Below are 22,830 nucleotides of genomic sequence, written 5' to 3'. Positions count from 1 at the left end.
TAAATCAGTGGTTCCAAATGTACTGAGTTAGTCGAGTAGGATATAGTCAATCGATATGGCTTGTTAAGATCTTCCAGACATGCCTAAAACTGAATAAATACCTGAAGCTACAAGGCTACAAGACGATGAAGTTTAGGTGTGGCAAATCAACATTTTTAAAGCATAAAGATAAAATGAAATGCTCTCGTAGGCTTAAGAGAACAGTTTTTGTTACAAAGAAAGGTAGAAGAGAGTGAAATGGGCAGATATTCAGGAACATCAAAAAATGCACAGAAAGGAAGAAAATGCACAGGAAGGAAGGGCATTTAAAGTGGTATTTAAAAAGTGAATACAATTCACTAGGAGATAAAATACAGTGTCACTGCAATTCAAGACATGTCACTGTCATCTGTACTTGGCTTAACTTTTGACAATCAAGAAACAAATGCTGGTTCTGACCATGAATGCTAGAAATATCAGTCCATCAATTCACTTCTGCATTAAAAAGTTTTTTTTCCACAGTAGATTGTTCTATGGCGAGGGAGATAGGAAGCAAAGCTGCATAAAATGGAGAATGATTTGAAATAATCACATGTAATTTTATTTCCCTTTTTTAAAATTGCTTTTTAGAATCCCATATTCACTACAAAAATCTCAAAAAAGAAAGACAAATGACACCAAATCATTTACAGTTACAAAAGAATTTCTACTTATTATGGATGCTTTAAGTAACTCTAGTGGAATTTAATTTTGTATTAGTCATGCAAGTGAATCTTGATGTTTGGCCTTTCCAAAAGGCCAAACAGAAATTTCAAATATTCCAGGAAAAAGTATTAGTCTATGTTTAAGTAAGAAGTTGAACTGCCAAATACCCATCTCACTAGCCTAATAACAGCATTGAGTAAATCTGATATGCTATTAGTAACAGTTTGAGAATTCTAAATGTCTTATATTAGTGGCCTCTATCCTTTTTCTCATCATTTTACCATATATTTACTGATTGCCCACTGCTGCTTGGCATTGTGCTCAATGCTAGGGAAGAAAGCACCTATGATTAAGACTGACGAAGTCTCTGAAGCTGGTATTCTCCTAAAGTAAGATGTACAAGCAACAAGTAAACAATTACATATGATAAGAAAGTATATTAGAGCGTGTACTAAGTACTACAAATAAAATACACAAAGTGATAGGACAGAGAAGATCTGCAGGTGCTAATTTTCATGGGGCTCAGGGAGTACTTTGGTTCTTTGGTGAAATTTGTTCTGAAACCTGGACATGCAGAGAACTAGAGGAATGAAATCCAGGCAAAGAGCAAATGCAAAAGCCCTGAGGTAGCCATACTGTGGTTTGATGACAGAGCGAGTGGGGATGAAATGATGGTCCAGACAAGGCAGTAATGAATGCCATGGCTCACAGGCATAGCAAGAAGTCTTGTTTTTATTTAAAGAGCAATGGGAAGCTGTTGTAACTGTTGAATTTATAACTAACAATGATGATTTGGGCTCCTGTTTGGTGAATAGAGTGTGCGTGTGTGTGTGTGTGTGTGCGCGCAGGTGTGTGAGTGTGTGTGTGTGTGTGTGTGTGTGTGTGTGTGTGTAGGCTGTAGGGAGAATGCCAAGAGCAGAAGCAGGGAGACCAAGCAAGGAGCTGCTGACTTGTAATAATCCAGGCGAGAAACGATGATGGCCCAAACCACAAGATGATCGTGGAGATAGAGAAGAGTGGCAAATGCAAGATACGTTTGGAGGTAAATTTGATTATTGCTAAGAGAAAAGGGTAAGGGTAAAGGCATCAAGGTTTGTAAAGTTAGGTGACATTTAATGGAGTGGGGTCCTGTTCTATTTTGAACATTAGACTAGAGGTGGTCTGTGGGACATCTACTTAAAGAGGTCAAGTAGACCGATGGAATGAGGTGCTTAGGGCCCAGGGGGAAGGTTTTAGCTAAAGATACAAATTTGGGAGTCGGTATTCTGCATAGTTCCTGGCCGACCACCCAGGAACACATTTAGTAATTAATAAATGTTTACGAAATGACTGATTGATAATTGACGGAAAGGGCAAGTGAGAATTTTGCATACTGGAAGAAGTTCTGAATCTCCTGGCAAAGAGTCCTCAGGAAATGCCAGCGGAGTGCCAGGTGCCGCGGCTGCTTAATAAATATTAATTTACAGCGATGAATCTCAAGAAAGCAATGAACTGTTATTTCAGTAACTGACCCTACCTGGCTTAATTGGCGCCAGAGCCGTTGTTCAGCTGCTTGTACCTTCTGTTCCTCATCCTTAGTATCTTTTCTCCTGGTGGTTTAATTCCTGACCCAGGCATCCTGCTTCGTTCTTGATCACTGCCTTTTCTACCCTCACATTCAGAAAATACTGTCGTTGCTCTGACTCTGTCCCTAATGACTGCCTCAGAACCTGTTCTTCACGGGTTTTTGAATCTGCCACGTGTCATGAACACTGAATACCTGTTAGGTGCCAGGCACCCAGCAGAGCAGATGTCTGCCCTCGGGGCAGACCTTAATCCCCCCGAGACCCCCGAGGGAGTAAGTACGTGGGTGTAAATCAGCTCGCTAGAAAGTGGTCGAGTGAGGATGCAAGGTAAGTCTTGCCGGCTCTGCCGCCAGGCTCCCCTGTCTGGGTTTGCAAAGCTCGTTGGATTTTTTTTTTTTAAATATTAGTTTCGCCTAACCATTCATTGCACTGTATACCTGAAAGCTCACTGCTGCCGGCTGAATCGGTCTGTTCCCATGACTCACCCAGTTCTCCAGCAAAGTCCATTAGGTGGCAGGTAGCTGTTGATAGCCACCAAGCATTCAAGGCAATGTCCGTACCATCGAGCGACAGTGTTCCATATCTCTGCGACTTCAGACTCAGTGCTCCAAGGTGGGGGTTTAACCACATTCAATGAGAGGACCCTAACCAGAAAAGCCCATCGTCTGGGAGGTTATTAATCATCAGAGAAACAAAGAGATTGAGTATGTTGGAGCAAGACCATTGGGCAGGCTTGCCAGAGACCAGGTGGCTTAGAGGAGATGGGCTGCCGATGAAGAAGGGTGCTGGAGGGCTGTGTGTAAAAGAAAAACGTGGACTCTTAACAGCTAGCTGAGGGGTGAGATGGCAAAGACAGAGGAAAAAACATAACGAATTGTTCAAAAGAAATAGCCTTTATGGCTTTATGTAAATGCGTTAATAAAGCTTCAGTCTCCCTGGCCAAACACACTGAAAGGCTTTCTGTCTTCATTAGGCACGTCCCCTGAGCGTGCAGGTGTGTTACGAGGCAGACAGACGTTTGCGCAGACAACATCCGCTGCAGGAGCGATGGTTTCACCCACGGCCAAGAGGAGGTCGCGCCTTCACTAGGAGGCCATGTCCTGGGAGGCCAAGCGATTTGGGCAGGAGTTATCTGCAGTTAATGCCGCTAGGGAGGACAAAGGGAACGGAAGCCACTCCCGCTGGCACTCAGCAGCAGCACCTGTTTTTCTAGCACGCTCGACCCTTTATCGCTGACACCTGTCTGGCTGGATGGGCCCCACGCTGCCTGCTGAGGAAATGGAGCTGAGGAATATCCATTGCAGGGTAGGTTTCACGGCAGACATGGGCTATGGAATTTCTAGAGGCGAGCTACCTATGAATCCGCCATCCACCCGGCGTAACTTATTGATGCATCAAATTGATAAAAGGTCAAAAGGTGAAAAGGCGCAGTTTAAAAGACAGACAAGAAAACAAAGCTGCACGGGCATCATGTCCCTTAGTCACAGCAGTTGGTGGTGGCTGTGGCCAGCCCTGCTTTGCTAAGGCATCTGTAGCATTTCCTTTCAACACAAGTGCAATGTTAAAGAGAGATGTGGGGGACCCTCAGGCCACCGGATGTCTGAAGAGTTCCAGCCGAACCCTAGAAAGACTGTCTACGAATCTCATTTGAATTCACCCATTTCCACTGCTAACATTCCACCTGGCTTATAAGGATGACTGACATGGTTGTAAGGATTCTGAGAAACACGAAATCTGTCTGTCTGTCCGTCTCTGTCTGTCTGTCTGTCTGTCTGTCTGTCTGTCTCTCTCTCTCTCTCTCTCACACACACATGCGCGCGGGTAAAATCTTAAATATATCTTTAATTACATTCAACATGACTTTGTTCTCTTTTAATGACACTCAAAGTATCGACAGGTTCTTTGCTGTATCCCCAGCTCTTAGATCAAAGTCAGAATACAGTAGGCTCTCCACATATATTTGCTGAATAAACTAACACATGAATATTTACTATACCCTTGGGTTTCTGTTGCTCAACCTTGGCTGGAGACTTTTTTGCTAATACTCCTAGGAAGAGTCCATAACTGCATTCTAATCTCATAAACATTCTTTTCATGAAGACATTTAAACTCCTCTAGCTCCCTACACATAGCTATATTTTCTTCTGATGGAGAAATACTAAACGTAAAATAGGAGCGAAGGAATTTTTAACAACCTGTTTCTTAATTCTTACCCAAAACACTCTATTTAAAGCATTTTATTAAAATTGTATCCTAGTCTCCTCTTATTTGGATATTATTAGATAACCATAGGACAACAGTCAGCAGGGTCAGTGACACGACAAGCTCAGACTACCAAATAAGTGTGTAATTTCATTTTGGATTTTTCCTTAAGGATTAGATACTTTCTCCTCTTAAGCCATATTCTTAGAATGAGAATGTCAATTCTCTATTAACATTCGGATTACTTGATGAATTTCAATGCCCTTCAACAGAAGTAAAATTTTATGTAGAAACATTAATTAAATAGTACTAACTTGGCTTGGGTGTGGGTCCCCAAGTCTGAGACAGGTTCAAAACCAGACCTGGTCAGTCTGCCGCAAAGTACCGACATTCAAGAACGAATCTCAAGAGTGTTGGAACTGGAGACTTTCTCCTGATAAAGCAGATGTGACCTTTTAAAAGACATCTGCTACTCTGTATTTAATCAAAGCCATAATAACAAAAATAAGCAAGGACCTATGACTTTTGTTTGAGAAATATGAGTTTAGCTGTTAAAAAACGGGTCAGTATAAAAATAGAAAATAGAGCCTTAGTTTTGCCTTTCAAATCTTGCTGGCATCTCAGACAATAAGAGAACTGGTTAGTGAAGGGGGCTAGGGAAAGTCTTGTGGGCTGGTCAGCATTTTTATGAGTTGATATATTGTTCCAGCTTATCTCCAAGAATAAAAACACAGTCACTTTTCTTGTAGACTTAAAATGTCAAGTCAATATGACCAAGTATAAAGGTTTGCTAAATATGGGTGTTGAGGGTATCTAGATATTTCTTGTTCTCTATCTTTTCTCTGTTGGAGCATTCCATAAAAAAAAAAACAAAAACAAAAAACGATAGAAGAGTCAAATCATCAGGAACAAGAAAAACAATCAAAAAAACCCATGTTTTGGGGGGTTTACAAAGTGTTCTTACTTTGCCTCTGCAATGGTTAAAAACATGAGACATTCGATTCCAAGTTTGTTGGTATTTTTAAAATAAAATCTGTCTTCAAAATATAGGTTAAGATGTTAAATTTGGTGACATTCTAACAAGTGTTAATAGAAACAGCTCCCAGGAAACCTGCAAGCCCTCCAATATCAACCCGGTGCTGACAACACATCACATTTAACAAGGTGTATTGCAGATAGCTGGGTACTGACCTCCCCGGGACAAATAATCCTCTTGGGGCGAGGAGCCTCTTGCTGTAATTGATACACTGCCAAAGACAAAACAAAAGATAATTATAATTGGATAACAGCAACACATATCAACATGCCTTCAAACAGTTCCACCTAAATACACCTCAAAAAAGGCAAGTATTTCAAACCAAGAAAGAGGATACGGGCCCATTTTTAGACCAAATAAAGTCAGATCATTTATATGGAAATTAGTCACTGTGAATGTAAACTGGCAAAATTGATTTTTTTATTCTTATAAGGCCAATTTAGTTCCGTAATCGTTACTGGCATTGTTCACTTTATGGCTTTCTTGGAAGACTAGATAAGGACTAAAATTCTCCTGACTATTTATTTTAAAGATGAAATTCTACTTGCAAAGACCGAAGTAGTAAGATCATGTAATAATAGGGTTCCTGAATTTAAATGCCGATGGCTCCTGACACAGCTGGGAAAGACTGGCTTTAGAAAAGGAATGTCATTTTCTGAAATGTTACAGTTATGTACAAAGACACAACTGATTCTGTGAGTGAATAGAACCCAAGTCACTGCTCTCTTCATGAGCCCCGTTTCCGCCCTACCTATCACCATGGCTTCTCATCTGTTTGACTGTTCCTCACACATTGTCATTCTTTTTTCTTGGGCTCCTTCATATCTTAAATAATAACAACTCTCTTATTTCCTATTTTAAAAACTGGCCTTGGGGCTCGGGCATGGAGAAAAGCAGGTAATTATATGCAAAAATATAATTGATCGGACTATTATTTGTGATTTTTCACATTATAACTGATTTTCTGCGGCTCAGCTAGTCTGGTTATTTCTCTCGGATGAAACGACCCTTTGCGGGTACCCGTGGATTCTACTTCCATGAAAACAGAAGCTGAAATCAAGCCTAGCTGCCGTTATCTTCAGAATCTTGAGAGGAAAGAATTAATTTTAGATGGAATAAATCTATGGAAAGTTAAAAACTCGATCATATGAAGTGTAGATAATGTAATAAGATACATTGTCTTATTAAGGAGAATCTTCTGATTTATCCTTAGGTCTAAAAATACAGAAAGCAATTTTAATTGAAGTGCAGATGGTTATATGGAAACGATGATGGGAATGATGGGATATATTTTATAATTGCGGCTCCCTCCACCCCATGCCTTCGGCTCAGTGTGGTTATTTTCGTACCTAATTAAGTGTAGACGACCCAGCTTTAGCACAGAGAAGCGCCTATCTAACTCTCTTACGGACGTTTTAATGTGCCACATTTCTGAGCTTAGGTTGCCTATACTAACAATGATGCTCGTGTGACCGAAGGAGAATTGTACCCATGTATGGTAGATAGAGTCAGAGTTTTTTTTTTTTGTCAAAAAGGAAACGTGAGGAAGAACTGCCCGAAGAGAGAGTTACTTCTCTCTCTGACCATCCCATAGCGCCCACACTCTCCTTAAATAATGAGAGGCTCCTTTATGCTTCATGAATCAGCCTCAACAGCAGGGTGTAGTTGTTAATGAGTGTAACGGGAACCAGAGGGGCCAATTCCTAGAATCCTAGAGTTTTAGAGCTAAGGGGAATTGCAGAACCCACATCCAGAGAACACTGTCTCCTCTTCTCTTCTCGCTGTCAGTGTCTCTTGAAGCCAACAGTTACATGCGAAGGGCATGGCCGGACCGGCTTTGTGAATGCCATCCTTAATGGTTCCCTTGCAGGTGACAAAGGAAGTGCATCTCTTGCAAGAGAGAAGCACTTTTAGCTAAGCGTGCCTTTGCAATTCATGTCAGAAAATATCTGAACATCTGCTACAGATACCATAGTCAGCATTATGTGGAATTTTTGAGGATGAATGGAGAGGAAGGGAAAAGAGACAGAAACCAACACACTGAGTGTGTGCCGTGTGCTAGGAACAATATTTTATTGAATCTTGCGGAGAACTCAGCAAAAAAGAATGTTGTATCATTATCATTCTCATTTTTTTTTTAGATGAGAAAACAAGTGCAGAGAAGTTAAATATTTGCCCCGGGGCATTCAGTTAATATGTATCCTTTCGATTCCAAAGCCCTGGTCTATTTTCTTATGCCTCAGGGCCTTTGCACGTGTGATTTCCCCCTACCTGCGGATGGCTCCCTCTCTCCCTTCATTCGGGTCTTCCCTGACTTGCCCGGCTTGGGATAAAAGGCTATCCCATCGCTTTCCTCCCTTACACCATTTTATGCTTCTTCACAGCCCTCCTCACCATCAACACACTTTTGTGTATTGTCTCCCTTGAATTTAGTGCCAACTCTTCTAGGGCGGTGACTTTGTCTGCCCACTGTGGTAGCTCCAGCACCTAGAACAGTGCTTGGCCCATAGTAAATACTTAATGCACAACTGGTGAATGAATGAGTCGCGATCTGTGACTTTAAGAAGACTCTGATCCAGCGAGGGAGATGTATGTGAAAAAATACCACCAGGATGGGCCAAGCACTTTGATGAGGGGAGAAGAGAGATTAGTTGTTTTTACTCAGGTGTTCAGGATGGCTTCCAGAGGGGAGAGGCGTGGAGCTCTCTATGGAGAGAAGAGAGAAGGGGCCACAGGTGGAGGAAAGAGCCCCAGAAGGAAAAGGGAATGATGTTATCAGTGAAAGTCCAGTGTGTCTCCTGCGGATGTGGGAGGAGGCCACATGGAACTGAACCTTGAAGGTCGTGCTAAGGAGCATGGATGTTCTTCTGTCTGCAATGGGGAGGCGGTGCCATGTTTTGAGGGAGGTGACATGATCTGGTCTGTTTCAGAATAATGATAATAAAGATAAGACTATTCAGAATAAGAGAAGCTGCCATTTTCTGGACATGTACTACGTGCCAGACACCTTATCTACATCTTCTCATTTAATTTCTCCAACAAACTTTCATGGTCACTGTTATGCCCCTCTCCCTGATATAGTGGAGATGCCAAGCTTTGAAGGAGCTCAAGGTCACACAGATGATGCGATAAAATCGAGGTTTAAAGGCTGATTTCCAGATCCCACGGTCTGTATTTTCCAGCCTCTCCAGAAGCTCCTTAACGCAGATGGCGAGGAGGCCCCATGTGGGCTGCTTGCATTAGAATCCCCGAGGAGCTGTTATAAAAATACAGATTCCCAGACCCCATCGTCCCTAGTGATGCCCGCTCTGCCAGTCTGGCAAGGGCCCCCGAAAGGTTCTTTTTAAAGCTCCCTGGAAGATTCTAATGCATGGCCAGGAGGCAGGGGGGGCATTGCCCTTTGCCTCGTGGAAGGAGGGATCAGAATAGGGACCTCGGAGGCAGGGAAGTGGGAGAGAACATTATTTCAGGTGGACCTGAAAGAGATGGTGACAGTGTGAGTTAAGAGAACACTGGAGGACTGACAGGGAAGGACCTTGAATGGCTGGGAGACCGAGATGCCATTAACAATCACAGGGGATGAAGAAACATTCTGGACAGTTCCTCTCCTGTGTCCCCAGGCTGAAGCCCATAGCTGTACCCTCTAGGGTTCCCCTGAGGTTCAGTAAAGAGAAATGCTATAGTTATCCAGTTTCAAACCAGGGTCAGTACGAGCCAGGGGAGATTTCGAGGGGTTCCTCGCAGACTCTTCAAGCCAGGGACACCTCTGCTCTCCTCCTGGGTTCCTGGCCAGCACACATCGTTAGTCACCTACTATTTCTCGCTGAGCAAATCTCGGGATCCACAAGATCTGCTTGGTGCTGTTCCGAATGACAGAAATTGACAAATAGGCAAAAGCCTGTTTGGCATCTGGATTGTGCGTCTCTATAAAAATAATGAGATGGCAGCCAATGGCGTGGTCACCATATAGAAAGGGGGCCCTAAACCCTATTATCTTAGCTTCGAGCGAGGGCCCCAGTGCCTCACTTTCAAAGGTTAGCTGTAACAACCCAAACATCCATGAAAAAAGTCTCCACGGTACATTTAATATCACTGAAACGTGTCGCATAATCGTAAGTGCAGTTTCTTTAATTTTCTTAGTTCAACAAACACATTTCACAAGCAAAATGCAATAATGTATGTCACTTTTTGGGTGATTCTAGGGGCTAAGAGGCTAGATATAATAAAGTTTGCTTCTACAGTAATCCTGCAAATATGTTCCAGGTGCTCCCCAGCCCCGGGCCTACTACCCAACATTTTTGGCATCAGAGAATCCAATGCCTGAGGATCTGAGGTGGAGCTGAGGCGGTGATGCTGGCGCTGGGGAGCGGCTGCAGATACGGATGAAGCTTCCCATGCTCGCCGGCCCTCACCTCCTGCTGTGCGGCCTGGTTCCTAACAGGCCTTGGACTGGTACTTGGTCTGTGGTCCAGGGGTTGGGAACTCCTACCCTACAGCATATGAGAGAATTCTTAGTGTTGAAATAAACCGTTTGGCGGAGGTGGAGGTGGGGGCAGTGACTGGGGAACATGGAGATGAGAAAGGGCACTCCTGAAGAAACCGGAAACTGACTGAGAAATCCAGAGCTCACTGAGAGAATGTTTTATTTTTTCTTCAATGAGAAGACTCGACCTCCTTCTCCTGGTAACAAAATTAGTCCCCACGGATGCCGAGTGAAAGCCCGAGGCCTGGGTGACGCTGAAGCCCCAGTCCAGACCCATCAACTCCTAAGAGACCCTGCAGGCATGTCCTCTAACAGCCACTTATTTCTAAAGAGACCACGCAGACCCAGGGGCCGAACCCAGTCCCTCGTTTGTGACACTGAACCAGTACCGCCCTGCTCACTGCTCACGTCTTCCCAGTTTCCATGGAAAAAAGCTCATGGTATGAGTGAGAAATAGTAGGTGCCTCAAATGTCTTCTCGGCTCAACCCCACCTCACCTCAGCCTGCTGCGTGAGGGTCCTGCTTTGCTAACATGATGTCCAGGCTTAATGAGGACGGGGCTCTTCTCTTGTCTGATGGTACTGAAAATCCTGAGGAGAAGGCTGTGGGGACTGGAACTAGGGTGTGTCAGGTGTAAATGTGCCCGAGGAACACATGTGGCGTGTGACACATTGCAGGTGCCTTCACTCTTCTGATTCAGACATCTAAGGTAGGGCTGAGGAATAGATAGTACATTTTCCTGGGGTGGTTCTGATGCAGGGGGTCTGTGGACCAGGGTTTTTTTGGTTCCAAGCCCCTCTTTAAAAAACAGGCACAAGCTATGACTGCATGACCTGCTGCCCAGGAAAGTGTCCTGGGAGAGCTGTTGGCCGCAGCATTTTCCACTTAATTGGCAGTTGGCCTCTGAAAAAATAAAATCTTTCAAAGTATACTCATGATGCTGGCTTTCGAACTTGTCTGATTAAGGCATATAGTTCATACATTTCTGGCTTAAAGTTTAGAATGTGGCTTGATTTTTTTTTTTTAAAGTAAACTTGAAAATAGCTTTTCTTTTAGAGAATTGAAACCAAATCTTTCTCAGTGACTTCATTAATGTTTTGAGGTTTGGTCTTAAGTACTAAGGGCTAGCTGCAGATACATGATACTTTGGGACAAGATTATTCTTATGGAAACAGCCCAGTAAGTGACAGCATTAGCTTTTAAGAAAGGGTGGGGGGGGTGGAGAGAAGGCAGGAACTGAAGGGACATCATGTGACATCCTGGTTCTTTGAATCAAGATCCAGTCTTATCCATCCTTGTGATCCCAGAGCTTCAAGTCCAGCGTCTGCCTTAAGGCAAAGACTTAGTGCATTTGTTGAATGGATGAATGGATGAATGAATGAATGAATGAATGAATAATCTACTCTATATAAAATATTGAGAGAGCCGATTTCTAAGGTTCCTTACTCTTCTAGATTTCTAAGTCAGCATCCATTTCCATCTTTCCTGTTCTACCAGTACTCCAAATTTTCCAGCCATGCGGATCATCTAGAATTGATCTCTCCCTGAGTTTGACTGGCTTAGGGCAGTTAACACATCCCAGCTCTGACTACAGTGATGGAATTAGGCTTGGTGACTCAGGTCAGTCAGGGCTGAGACTCGATTCTAAAACTTTGCCTGCTACGCTTAATTAAGAGTGGTAGCCCTGGTGTGTTGGCAGCTCTCTAGGGATCACAAAGGAAGAGCTTATTCATAGTGGAGCCAAACCTAGGAAGGTCGAGCCAATGGAGGAAGAGACACACTGGGTTCTGGTAATGTCATCTGAGTGGCTGGAACAAGGCCTGTCTGAAGTCAGTTTGCCTGGACTTTTTGCTTACATCCATCAAGGCGAATGAGTGGAATATCCTGTTATTTGCAACCAAGAACATTGCAATTAACATTACAACTTAGAAACAGCTTCTTAAAGTGGATCATTACGGAGTAGACAAATTTTCTTTCAGAAAAAAATATCATGATTGGGACTAATGCTTCATAACAAGAATCTGATGTAAGTCAGAGTATGGCGAACAAGAGGTAATGGAGGAGAGTACAGACATACCTACATACTCCCACGATCCCTGCACATCATCGATTTTTAAACCAAGTCCCGTAAAATGGCAAAAATGCATTGCATGCAGTAAATATATGAGAGATTTCAAAGTACCAAATAATTGTTGGTTAAAAAAATAAGCGTGTGATGGAAAAATACAAAGTCTATTAATGATATGCTGATGAGTTTGACATCAATATTTAAAATTAATCTCTCAAAGGAAAGCTTGGGAATTCCTGAGGTTCAGAATGGGTTTTCTAACAAGTTCGGAAAAGAAAAAACAGATTTCATATTCTGATAGGTTTATTGGACTTTCGGGTCAGGAAAATGCTATAGTTTTAGTATATCTGAAGTTTAAAAAGTATCTCATGAAGTTCTGCAAGGTCCTCAGATTCCTTCTCCCACTTATCCTTCAAGATTCACATGCAAATTTAACCTCTTCTGTAAAGTCTTCTGTAATCTCAGGAGGTGAAGGAGTAGTATATTATTACTAGAATCCATTTGCATTTTAAGTTAAGTAATTTACATCAGTCTCCCTTACTAGACTGTAAATTGGAGGAAAGTACGGACCATATTTTATTCATTGTTGATTCCTAATACCTATCCTCTGACGTTCAGAAGGTGTTCACTGTATGTTTGCCGAAAGACCAAAAAAGTAGATGATAATCTTGGGAATAAGACAGAGTAGGATGAGCTTGGGGATAATATTGTCAGGTGAGTTTATAAATGGTCCAACACCCAAACTCAAACAATTCATGGATCAGAACAACTAAAAAGAGTTCTTTCTCAGTGGTGCTCTGTAGGCCTTCGGTCAATGTGTTTTTGATGCTGTGGATCGCACCAGTGATGGCGTGCTCCCCTCAGTTCTGGAATTCCATGTCACTAGACACCCTCAAATAGAGTCTGGACGACTATTAATTCATTGGGTGTAATTAAGAGGAACTTCATATATGTCATTAGGTTTATAGTAAATGACCTCAACCATCCTTTCTGCATCTGAAGTTTTATGAGTCTAAAGCAAATTAAAAAAAACACACAGCTTGGTTAGATCCGAAAATTAAACTTAAAACCCATACGCTAAGGTAAAATTGATATTGTGAAAATGTAATTATTAATGCCTTTTCGAGCTTCCTTAGAACATATAAGGGCTTTTAAGAGATATTGGGCGGCCCAAGGTCTTCTAGCAAAGGGCGAAATAAAATTGAACCGATGCCATCTTTTCGCTTCAGTAAAGCTCTCTGCGGTGACATTCGCTCAACAAATATTTATTGGGTAGTTAATGTGTGCAAGGCTATGTGCAAGGTACAGCAAGTCACAGAACCTCTCACTGCAGATATTTTGTTGATTTACTGTCAGAGCACTTCACACTCCATTAGCAAACAAACAAACAAAAACATCCAATTACTAAATCATTAGTGCTGGCTTTTAAAATAGAAGATCAGAATGCAGAACAGTAGATTGCAAGGGCCCTCAGAGACCCAGCACAGGCCCTTATTTCACAGATGGAAGAACAGACTCATATAATGAAGATGGCGATGACCCTACATATGCTGACGTGGAAAGAGAAAGACAAGATATTTGTGAAGTGAAACAAGCAAGTTGAAAGGCACTAAGATCAGCATAAACCCATTTTTACAATGGGAAACGACAACCACAAAAATGCCTTAGTATTAGGCATGTGTGTTCTAAGCACTTGGAAGATATGCCTGCTAAAAGGGACAGGGGTCAGCTACTGGGAACGCACCGGAATATGGGGCTGGTTTGTGGATGATGGGAAATTTTTACTCTTAGCTTTAGGTATTTCTATAAGTTTGCTCTTATTATTATTATTTTTTGGCTCCCAAACAGGGACATGAAATGTTTGTCTTTTATGTGGCTTTGTATTGCTTTTGTAACAAATATATACATACATGAGTATATGCATATATGTGTCCGTGTCTGCATATGTATATCGTCCGTGTCTGCATATGTACTTATGCATACAATTTTAAATAGAAAGAAAGAAGTCTTGGAAACTTGCAGGCTGTGTGGCAGGCTTGCCCCTGGGTTCCACTCTAAATGTCATCTCAATGCTTTTTGAAAAACTTTTGTCAAGTTACTGAATCTCCCTGAGCTGTGGTTTCTTTGTATGTGTACGAAATAGGGATATTAATGGTACCCATTGCTTAAGGCTGTGGTGAGAATTTGAGAGCCCAAGAACGTTGCTAGTGCAAGGAGCTGGCCCAGGGCAGGTCTCAAAGGACAGGAGAAAGAATGCAACATCAACGACAATAGTTGACAATAGAAATAATAATTATTTCTATTATTGTCGTCTAGAAGCAGAGCGTAAACGAGACTGTGTCCCCGGCTCTCCACACAGTGGGTTTCCATCCTCCCACACTCCTTCCCTCCCTTACTGGAGAGAAGCACTTAGTCAGGTAGACGATGCTGAGGAAAGAGGAAATGAGCCTGAGGCGATAACTATCTGTCCTCATGAGGGGAGCCGAATGGTGACCATGATCAGATAATGATCTCTGTTTCTAGAGTCACCCTTAGTGACCAAGCATTGCACATTATTTTTTGCAACTTGGTAATCAATTTTCTTGTGGTAAATGTCATATGATATTACAGACGTAGGATGATTAGCCAAGAGCCTAATTCATGGAGGTCAACACGTTCATCTTTGCTGATCAACTGTGCAAAAAAAAAAAGAGAGAAACAAGAAGAAAGGAAAGAAAGAAAGCCCTAACTCAAAGGCATCTCTTCTTCCTGAAGTGGGGCACAGGCAGCCAGCTCTTGAGGGTCCTGGTCGGAGGACAGTACTTTTTCAGCCATCTCTGACCAATATCTCATCTTGGTGGAAAAACACAGATTTGGGTTTTCAGTGCCGTGCGGTAGGGGACAGCTTGTGAGCACTAAGCCAATGGTAAGAATTGTTTAAAAGGCAGGCTCGCGAAAGGCTTCCGAGATTCTCATTTCAGATACTCACAGTATGATTTCCATATTGGAGGCTGGTATTCTTCAGCATCTAGAATAAAAAGAAAGAAATCAATCCGTCAGCCTGAGCATCAAACTGTCAACACGTGTCTTCTCTGGAGGAACAACAGTCTGTCAGCAGGACTTGCATTCTGGCCTCAGGGGGCCTCTCTACTCATTTATGGGACGGTTCCAGGCATGAGGGAGGAAATGTGCATGGCGACCCTTGTGGACTCAAACGCCACTTTCTTCAGATCACTTACCGTGACAGAACCAATTGCTTAACCATTTTCATAGAGTCCAGTAAATCAAAAAAGATTTTTAAAGCAATTAACTTGATTATACCCTCAAGAAATCCTTTCAAATAGTGTTTACTTAACTTGGCATCATAAACATATAATTTATCTCACAGTTTCCAATCAGACCTTTAGCCCATTTATTAAGACTTGAGGGCAAGATGCAAAGTGGCAAGTATGTAATATTAAATCTGGGAAGTTGTGTAACTCAACCAACTCCTAAAATACTAGGTCTGACAGCAGAGACACTGATGATTCAATTGAAATCACATTATCTCCTTGAATTTACTCCACTGTGTGACTTAGAAAATTTCCAGAAAACCTCTCAGCAATCAGAAGTGTCAGACAGAAAGAGCTACAACAAAATGGAGAGGAGGAAATTCTTATTCATCAACCTAGAAAACAGACAATGGGAGAAAATCTGCTTGTTCAGTCGACTCAACAAGCCCAGTGCTGACAGCTGAATTTATAATTCTCATAGAGTTATTGGAGTCCTCCTGAGCTAGTAGCTAAGGCCTTGGGAAAACACTTTCTAACTTAAACAGCCAGAGGGAAAAATCCTTTTCCCCAAATCACAGAATTTTGAGCTGGGGGAACCTTAAGTGTCCTCTAATTCGGCACCTTTGGTAGGGAGCTCTGTTTTTCTGTCACACAGCATCGCACAGCCACGCTTATATTGCTCTGTCCTTGTACGACTGTCACACATTACTTTTATGTGAAGGGTTAGGACTTTTCTAAACTCATGCGTAAAATAGTTTGAGAATTTTTCCCCTCCCGAGAAACAAACGTTATTTACAAATAAAACCGAAGTCAAGAGTGATGAACGTCCCCAAATCTTACTCAATTACACATGTGTAGCTTAAATTAAATTCTTTTGCAATTAATATCTTGCTCTCCAGGGCCACTCCATCACAGATTTATCACAAATAAATGCCTCCAAAAGCAGTTTCATTCAAATAAATCTGTACTGTTAGGTCTACACTGTCAGAAAACTACTTATGGAGAATCAGCCACACAGACACACAGATACACTGCATTAATAATGGTTTGGGTTGTTATTCAAACTTAGTTTGCTAAATCAAAGTGAAACTTAATACCTTTGTCAAAGTAAGAGAAAAATAGCTTAACTATAGAGCTTTTAACCTAAACAAGCAATTATTTTCATCCTATATGTGACATAAACCAGTTTTAATGGGTTAACATGAGTATTTGTTTATAAAGAGCATTCAAATAAAATAAATCAAGTTGCCGAGTTTACAATAAAATTCTAGAACCATCCGTACAATGCCACCTCACCAGAAAAGCCAGGTCCTATATCTTAAAATGTTGATCACACCTTCAAAGATATTTTTCACAGATAAAGATCCACACATACACATCAGATTGCATAGAAATGTAAAGTCCTGCGATGCCATCTACCCAAAGCTGTCATGTCTTGTTATTTTGCATGAGATTTATTCTATGAGGTAAGCGCAACCCCCTGACCAAGAAATGGTCAAAACCTAGCATGCAACTTTCTGCATGTTGAGGGAAGGTCCCCCAAAAGAAGTAGTCCCCTTTAGGCAGGTTTTAAAATATAGTTCCAACGCTCCTGAGGTCTCCTTACCTAAAGTGGGTAGTTCACTTTAGATGACCTGTCACTGTAGATTTCAGTCTCGTCGTTCTGTGAAAAACCTAGAATTTTGTTTCACCTGAGACACTGGCTCCCAATTTTCTAACTTTCATTTAGGTTGCTCTGCATATAAACAACGTATCACTCTCCAGTTGCTCCTTGTTGGCAGCTTAACACAAAGGTGAAGAAAGCCACCTACAGAGACTGGAGAATAGAACGCGCCTTTGCTTACAATCTTCCGGTGTCATCCCTCTGCCTTTGGAATAAGTATGCACGTCATACTGTGACCGACACGGCCCTGTGTCATCTGGTCTTTGCCCACTTCTGGACTCCACTGCAGACATTTTCCCCTTTTCACTTGTCATCCAACCATATTAGTCTTCTCTCTGTTCCTAGAACAAGACAAGCTCTTCCAAGTCCCCAGCCTTTATTCTTCGGGACCCTCCATGTAAAAAGCTATCCAACAGATCTTTGCATGGCTGGTTTGCTCCAACATGTAGGGCTCAGATCAAATGTCACCTCCCGGGGGCCTTCCCTGCCAATCTTGTGTAAAGTAGCCTTCTGCAAACCCCAGTCACTCTCTGTCATAGCATTACGACCACCTAAAATTATTAAATGATTTGTTGGCTTGTTATTACCAGTCTCATCCCATTATTAGTCAAATTCCATGTAAACAGGAATTCTGTTTCTGTCACTTGTGCATCACCAACCCTAAGAAGGGTACCTGGCACATACCAGATAGTCAAAAAGTATATATTAAATAAATGAATACTCTCTCAGGGTTCAGATCTTACCTGTGACAACTACTGGCTGAATAACTTGAAGCAGGTTACTTAGCCTCTTTAAGAGCCTCCCAGTACTCATCTTTATAAAACAGAAAAAGTAAAAGAACCGACCCCTTAACCTATCTCTCAGGGTTATTGTGAGAATTAAATGAGATAATGTATATAATGTTCTTGGGCTAGCACCTGGCAAACAGCAAGTTTGCCAGTGAAGCCCCACAAATGTCATTGTTACCTCACTCTGTCCTCCTTCTTCCCAGGCGAGCTCATGCTCTTGGTCTCCTGTCCCCTGACTGTAGCCAATGACTATCTCTATTCTTGCTCCAGATTTGGAGCCTGTAATTAAGTTCCAGGGCTGTTGTTATGGAAGGTTTTCCTTTTCCATAAAAGAATTCAAAGTGAGAGGCCATTTGTCATGCTTCAGTGGAACGAGTATAATTACCTTGGTCTTAGAGGCACGTTTCACAAACCACTGAAGCACACTGTTAGGAGGCCTTGGTCAAGTGAATATTTTTAATATGTTGAAACAAATCTTTCGCTGTCTCCAATACTGCCCCACCAACATGCACATTTGCCTAATTTCACACACTATTTTTCAAAACTCTACTTTAGTCTTGGATAGGCTGACACTTTTATTTTTTAACCTAGAATAGGCTTTCTAGGTCATTTAGCTCACCTTTTTCATCTGGCAAATGAGGAAAATGAAATGCAGACAATTAAGTGGCTTTCTCAAGGTCATAAAACAAGTGAGAGGCAGAGGCAGGATTAGAGTGGGAGGTCTGCCTTCTAGGCTTCTGACACATCAGTCATCCTTGCCAAGCTGGCCACCCTAATTTACATATATTGAAATCAAGAAAAAATTATATGACTGATTCATTAATTCAATTTTTGCGAAGCTCAAGAGAAAAAATAAAATAGAGAAAAGACGGAAGATTAATAGTACAGAATATTGACATCAAGTCGAATCGCAGGACAGTGTTCTATCTATTCATATACCCCCATCTGAGAGTTAAAATCCAGGAGACGAAAAGTGACAACACAAGGCATGCTGCTTTCGGAAAGTGCATTATTTTGTTCAACATTTTAGAGAAATGGGTAGAATACCAAAGGAAAGAAGAGGAAGTAGAACAGAAGATTTTCCACACACATTCTAAGAAAAAAATTATCATCGAACCCAGAAGACATTTATACATTTTTTGGAAAGAAACAATGAATTGTAAAGTTCAAAGAGGCTTTGAAAATATATTGCTTAAAAATATTGACTAGTTTCTATAAATGTCTAACCACTATGCCGTACACCTAAAACTAATATAAAATAATACTGAATGTCAACTCTAATTGAAAAATAAAAATAAATAAATAAAATGGGAGAAAGCAATTAAAAAATTTTTAAAAATAAAAATATCGACTAGTTTGAAGCAGTCTCATGTGTTTTTATTTTTGATTTTGTTTATCTTGCTCGAGGAGACATATCCAAAATATATTACTTAGACTGATATCAAATATTTTACTACGTTTTCTTCTAAGAGTTTCATGGTTTCAGGTCTTTAACTCATTTGTGTTTATTTTTGCATGTGGTGTAAGAGAATTGCCCACTTTCATTTTTTTGCATTGTATCTTTCCAGTTTTCCAAACACCACTTGAAGAGACTGATGTTACTTCAGTGTATATTTTTACCTCCTTTGTCATAGATTAGTTGACCATAAAAGTAAGAGTTTACTTCTGGGCTCTGTATTCTGTTCTATTGATCTATGTGTTTGTTTTTGTGCCAGTACCATACTATTTTAATTATTATAGCTTTGTAGTATTGTTTGTGATCAGGGAGTGAAATACCTTCAACTTTGTTTTTTCTCAAGATTGCTTTGGCTATTTCGGGGTCTTTTGTGGTTCCATATAAATTTTAGGATTATTTGTTCTAGTTCTGGGAAGAATGATCTTGGTATTTTGATAGGAATTGCATTGAATCTATAATCTTTGGGTAGTATGATTATTTTAACAATATTAATCCTTCTAATCCATGAGCATGGTATATCCTTCCATTTATTTGTGTCCTTTTCAATTTCTTTCTTCATTATCTTATAGTTTTATTATCTTATAGTTTTCAGAGTATTGGCCTTTCACTTCTTTGGTTAGGTTTATTCCTAGGCATTTTATTCTTTTTGATGTTATAGTAAATGTGATTAAAAAGCTTCTTCACAGTGAAGGAAACCTTCAACAAAACAGAAAGGCAACCTACTAATTAGGAGAATATATTTGCAAATGATATATCCAATAAAGAGTTGGTATACAAGATATGTAGAAACTCATACAACTAATGAAAAAAATAAACAATCTATTGAAAAATGGGCAGAGGATATAAAAAGATATTTCTGCAAAGAAGACATACAGATGGTCAACATACACGTGAAAAGATGTTCAACATCACTAATAATCATCAGGGAAATGCAAATCAAGACCACAATGAGATATCATCTCATGCCAGTCAGAATGGCTATTATCAAAAAATCAACAAATAATGTGTTGGAGAGGACGTGGAGAAAAGGGAACCCTTGTGCCCTATTGGTGGGACTATAAACTGGTACAACTCCTATGGAAAACAGCATGGAGAGTTCTCAAAAAACTAAATATGGATATACCGTGTGACCCAGCAATTCCACTATGGGTATTTATCCATAGAAAACCAAAACATTAACTCAGAAAGATACATGCACCCCTATGTTCACTACAGCATTATTTACCATAGCCAAGATATGGGAGGAAGCCAGGTATCCATTGATAGTTGAGTAGATAAAGAAGATGTGGAATATATATAAAATTGAATATATAATTAAGTATAGCATTAAAAAAGAACAAAATCTTGCCAATTCACTTAAATGTGGAATCTAAAAACAAACCAAACCAAAACAAAAACAGACTCCTAGAAACAGAGACCAAAGGGATGTTTACCAGAAGGGAGGGGGTGGGGAGATGGATATAAAGAAGAAAGGGAATATAGTCAATATTGTGATAAGTTTGCATGGTGACCGATGATCTCTACAAATAGTGGGGTGATCACACTGTAAGGTATAAAAATGTCGAGTCACTATATTGTACATCTGAAACTAATATAAATAACCATTATAAGATTGTATACCAACTATACTTAAATAGAAAAAGATTGAAACAAAATAATAAAGAAGTATTAACTAATATGTATCCAAACTTGAAAAAATGTGTAAACCCTTTGACTCAGCAATTCTATTCATGGAATTCAACCTAAAGTTGAAACAGAACACATGAACAAAGGTGAGTATGTGAATAGGGTATCCATTGCTGCTTTGTATACAAGAGTGAATCTAACAGCCCAGAAAGAAGAGAGTGGATAAATAAGTTACCATATACTAAAGCCATGAAAATGGGTGGTCTGGGTCGGAACTTTGCGGTCAAGAGCATGACCTCTGGAGCTAGACTGTCTAGGTTCAAAACCTAGCTCTGTCACTTATTAGCTGTGTGACTTCAGGCAAGTTTTTTAATCTATGAAATGGGAGTAATAATACTACCCAACATATAGCATGAAGTGAGGATAGATGAGTTAATACGTATAAAATACTTAGTCTGGTGTCTGGCACGAAGTAAATTGTTTGCTATTTATATTATCCATCTTTAATTATATAGAAAAATATTCATGCTACATTAAGTATTAAACAAATCAGGTTATAAAACAATTAACTAAATATGATCTCATTTTTAAGATAAATATTTATATACATAGACATGATATACAAGGCTATGAACCCAATTATTAATAGTTGCTATACCTGAAAGTGAAAATAGAAATGATTTCTATTTTTCTCTTCTCTCGCTCACCTACATTTTCTAATTTTCTGTTCACATTGCTTGTATAAAAAGTAAAATGCATGAAGCGTAAATTAACAGGCGTGCGAGGTGGTTTCTTTTTCTTTTTTAACATGCTGTCTAAATAAATCACCACCTTAAAATAAAAAGTAAAAAATAATTCTTATAATAACACGTGCAGCGTCTATAGCGTTACTGCAGAAAGAGGTGGAGAAAGACAAAAGGAGTGAGGGCTTCTGTAGAAAAAGGCCATGCCTGACTCCCTCGGCCCTCTTTTCAAAATGGTGTGAAATAAACGTTAATGAGCAATTCTAAGCAGGCTAGGAAGCAGGTATCTCTTTTCACTAAAGAGAGGGGGAAAAGGGAAAAAGAGAGAGATACTTAGAAAATGATCAAAACCTTACAAAAATAAAATAACATAAAATAAAAGAAAATTCAAATAAAATAAGTCATAAAGAATCTGAACGTACTATACAAAAAGAAAAGCTGCTTAAAAGAGCCTGGAGGTGCCGGTGAAAACTTGGGAGCCGTGTCGAACGAACCTTTCATGCTAAAATAACTTAGCCCTGAAAAGACACCTTTCTAGATCAAGAGCATGACAAAACTAATTTACTATCTCTATCGTTTTTACGACATGTAAAAGCGATAAGCACGAAATGTTGAAAACAGAAAAAGACCAATTAAGAAATGTTTGTCTCAGAAAGTCCCAAATCTCAGAAAAAAGCACCATTAATAGGTCTATGTGAATTCTTCCAGATTTTGTCCTATAAAGGACTAGAATAAAAATTTGTTAAAATGGTCTCATATCGCATATACTGTTCTGCAATTTGATTTTGAATTTCATACTATTTCTTAGACATCTTTCCATGTGAGCGCACATAGGTGTCTGCTTTTTTTTTTTTTAACTGTGGCTTGGCCTTTTGTTATATGAGTATACCAAAATGTTTTTAATTCATACATGTAATAATTTCCAACTGAGGGACATTTAGGCTAGTTTTAATTTTTCACAATGATGCTGCAACAATATGTTATATATGCAGCACAGATTCTGGAAAGTTGAGGTGCTGAGTAAAGTCTATTTTTTTATTATAAAAGCTATTTTTAAAATGGCCTTCAAAAAAGATGCATCAATTGGACCTCTCAACAATGTGTGGAAAGCATGCCTGTTTCCCCACACCCTCGCCAACACTGGTTATTATCAATAGACCTTTTCATTTTCGATGCCGTTAAGACTCAATTAGAAAATACACAGACTAAGAGTGCATTTGCAGAGGAGCAAATGGAAGCACAGAAGGCTCGTAGGCGTGAACTTG

At 40.3% G+C, this 22,830-nt stretch overlaps 1 protein-coding gene across 1 annotated transcript in view; it reads right to left on the bottom strand.

The window, feature by feature from the left end:
• CHN2 (chimerin 2) overlaps nt 1-22,830 on the bottom strand; it is a 263,990-nt gene that overhangs the window by 111,410 nt on the left and 129,750 nt on the right. The window contains exons 2-3 of the mRNA XM_039862629.1: nt 15,007-15,045; nt 5,643-5,698 (exon numbers count right to left, since the gene is read on the bottom strand). Of these exons, the coding sequence (XP_039718563.1) occupies nt 5,643-5,698; nt 15,007-15,045 (95 nt within the window). The remainder of the gene's footprint in view (nt 1-5,642; nt 5,699-15,006; nt 15,046-22,830) is intronic.

The sequence above is a fragment of the Pteropus medius genome, unplaced genomic scaffold (genome assembly GCF_902729225.1).
Source record: "Pteropus medius unplaced genomic scaffold, Ma_sr-lr_union100, whole genome shotgun sequence".
NCBI lineage: Eukaryota > Metazoa > Chordata > Mammalia > Chiroptera > Pteropodidae > Pteropus > Pteropus medius.
This window is presented reverse-complemented; position numbering and strand designations above follow the sequence as displayed.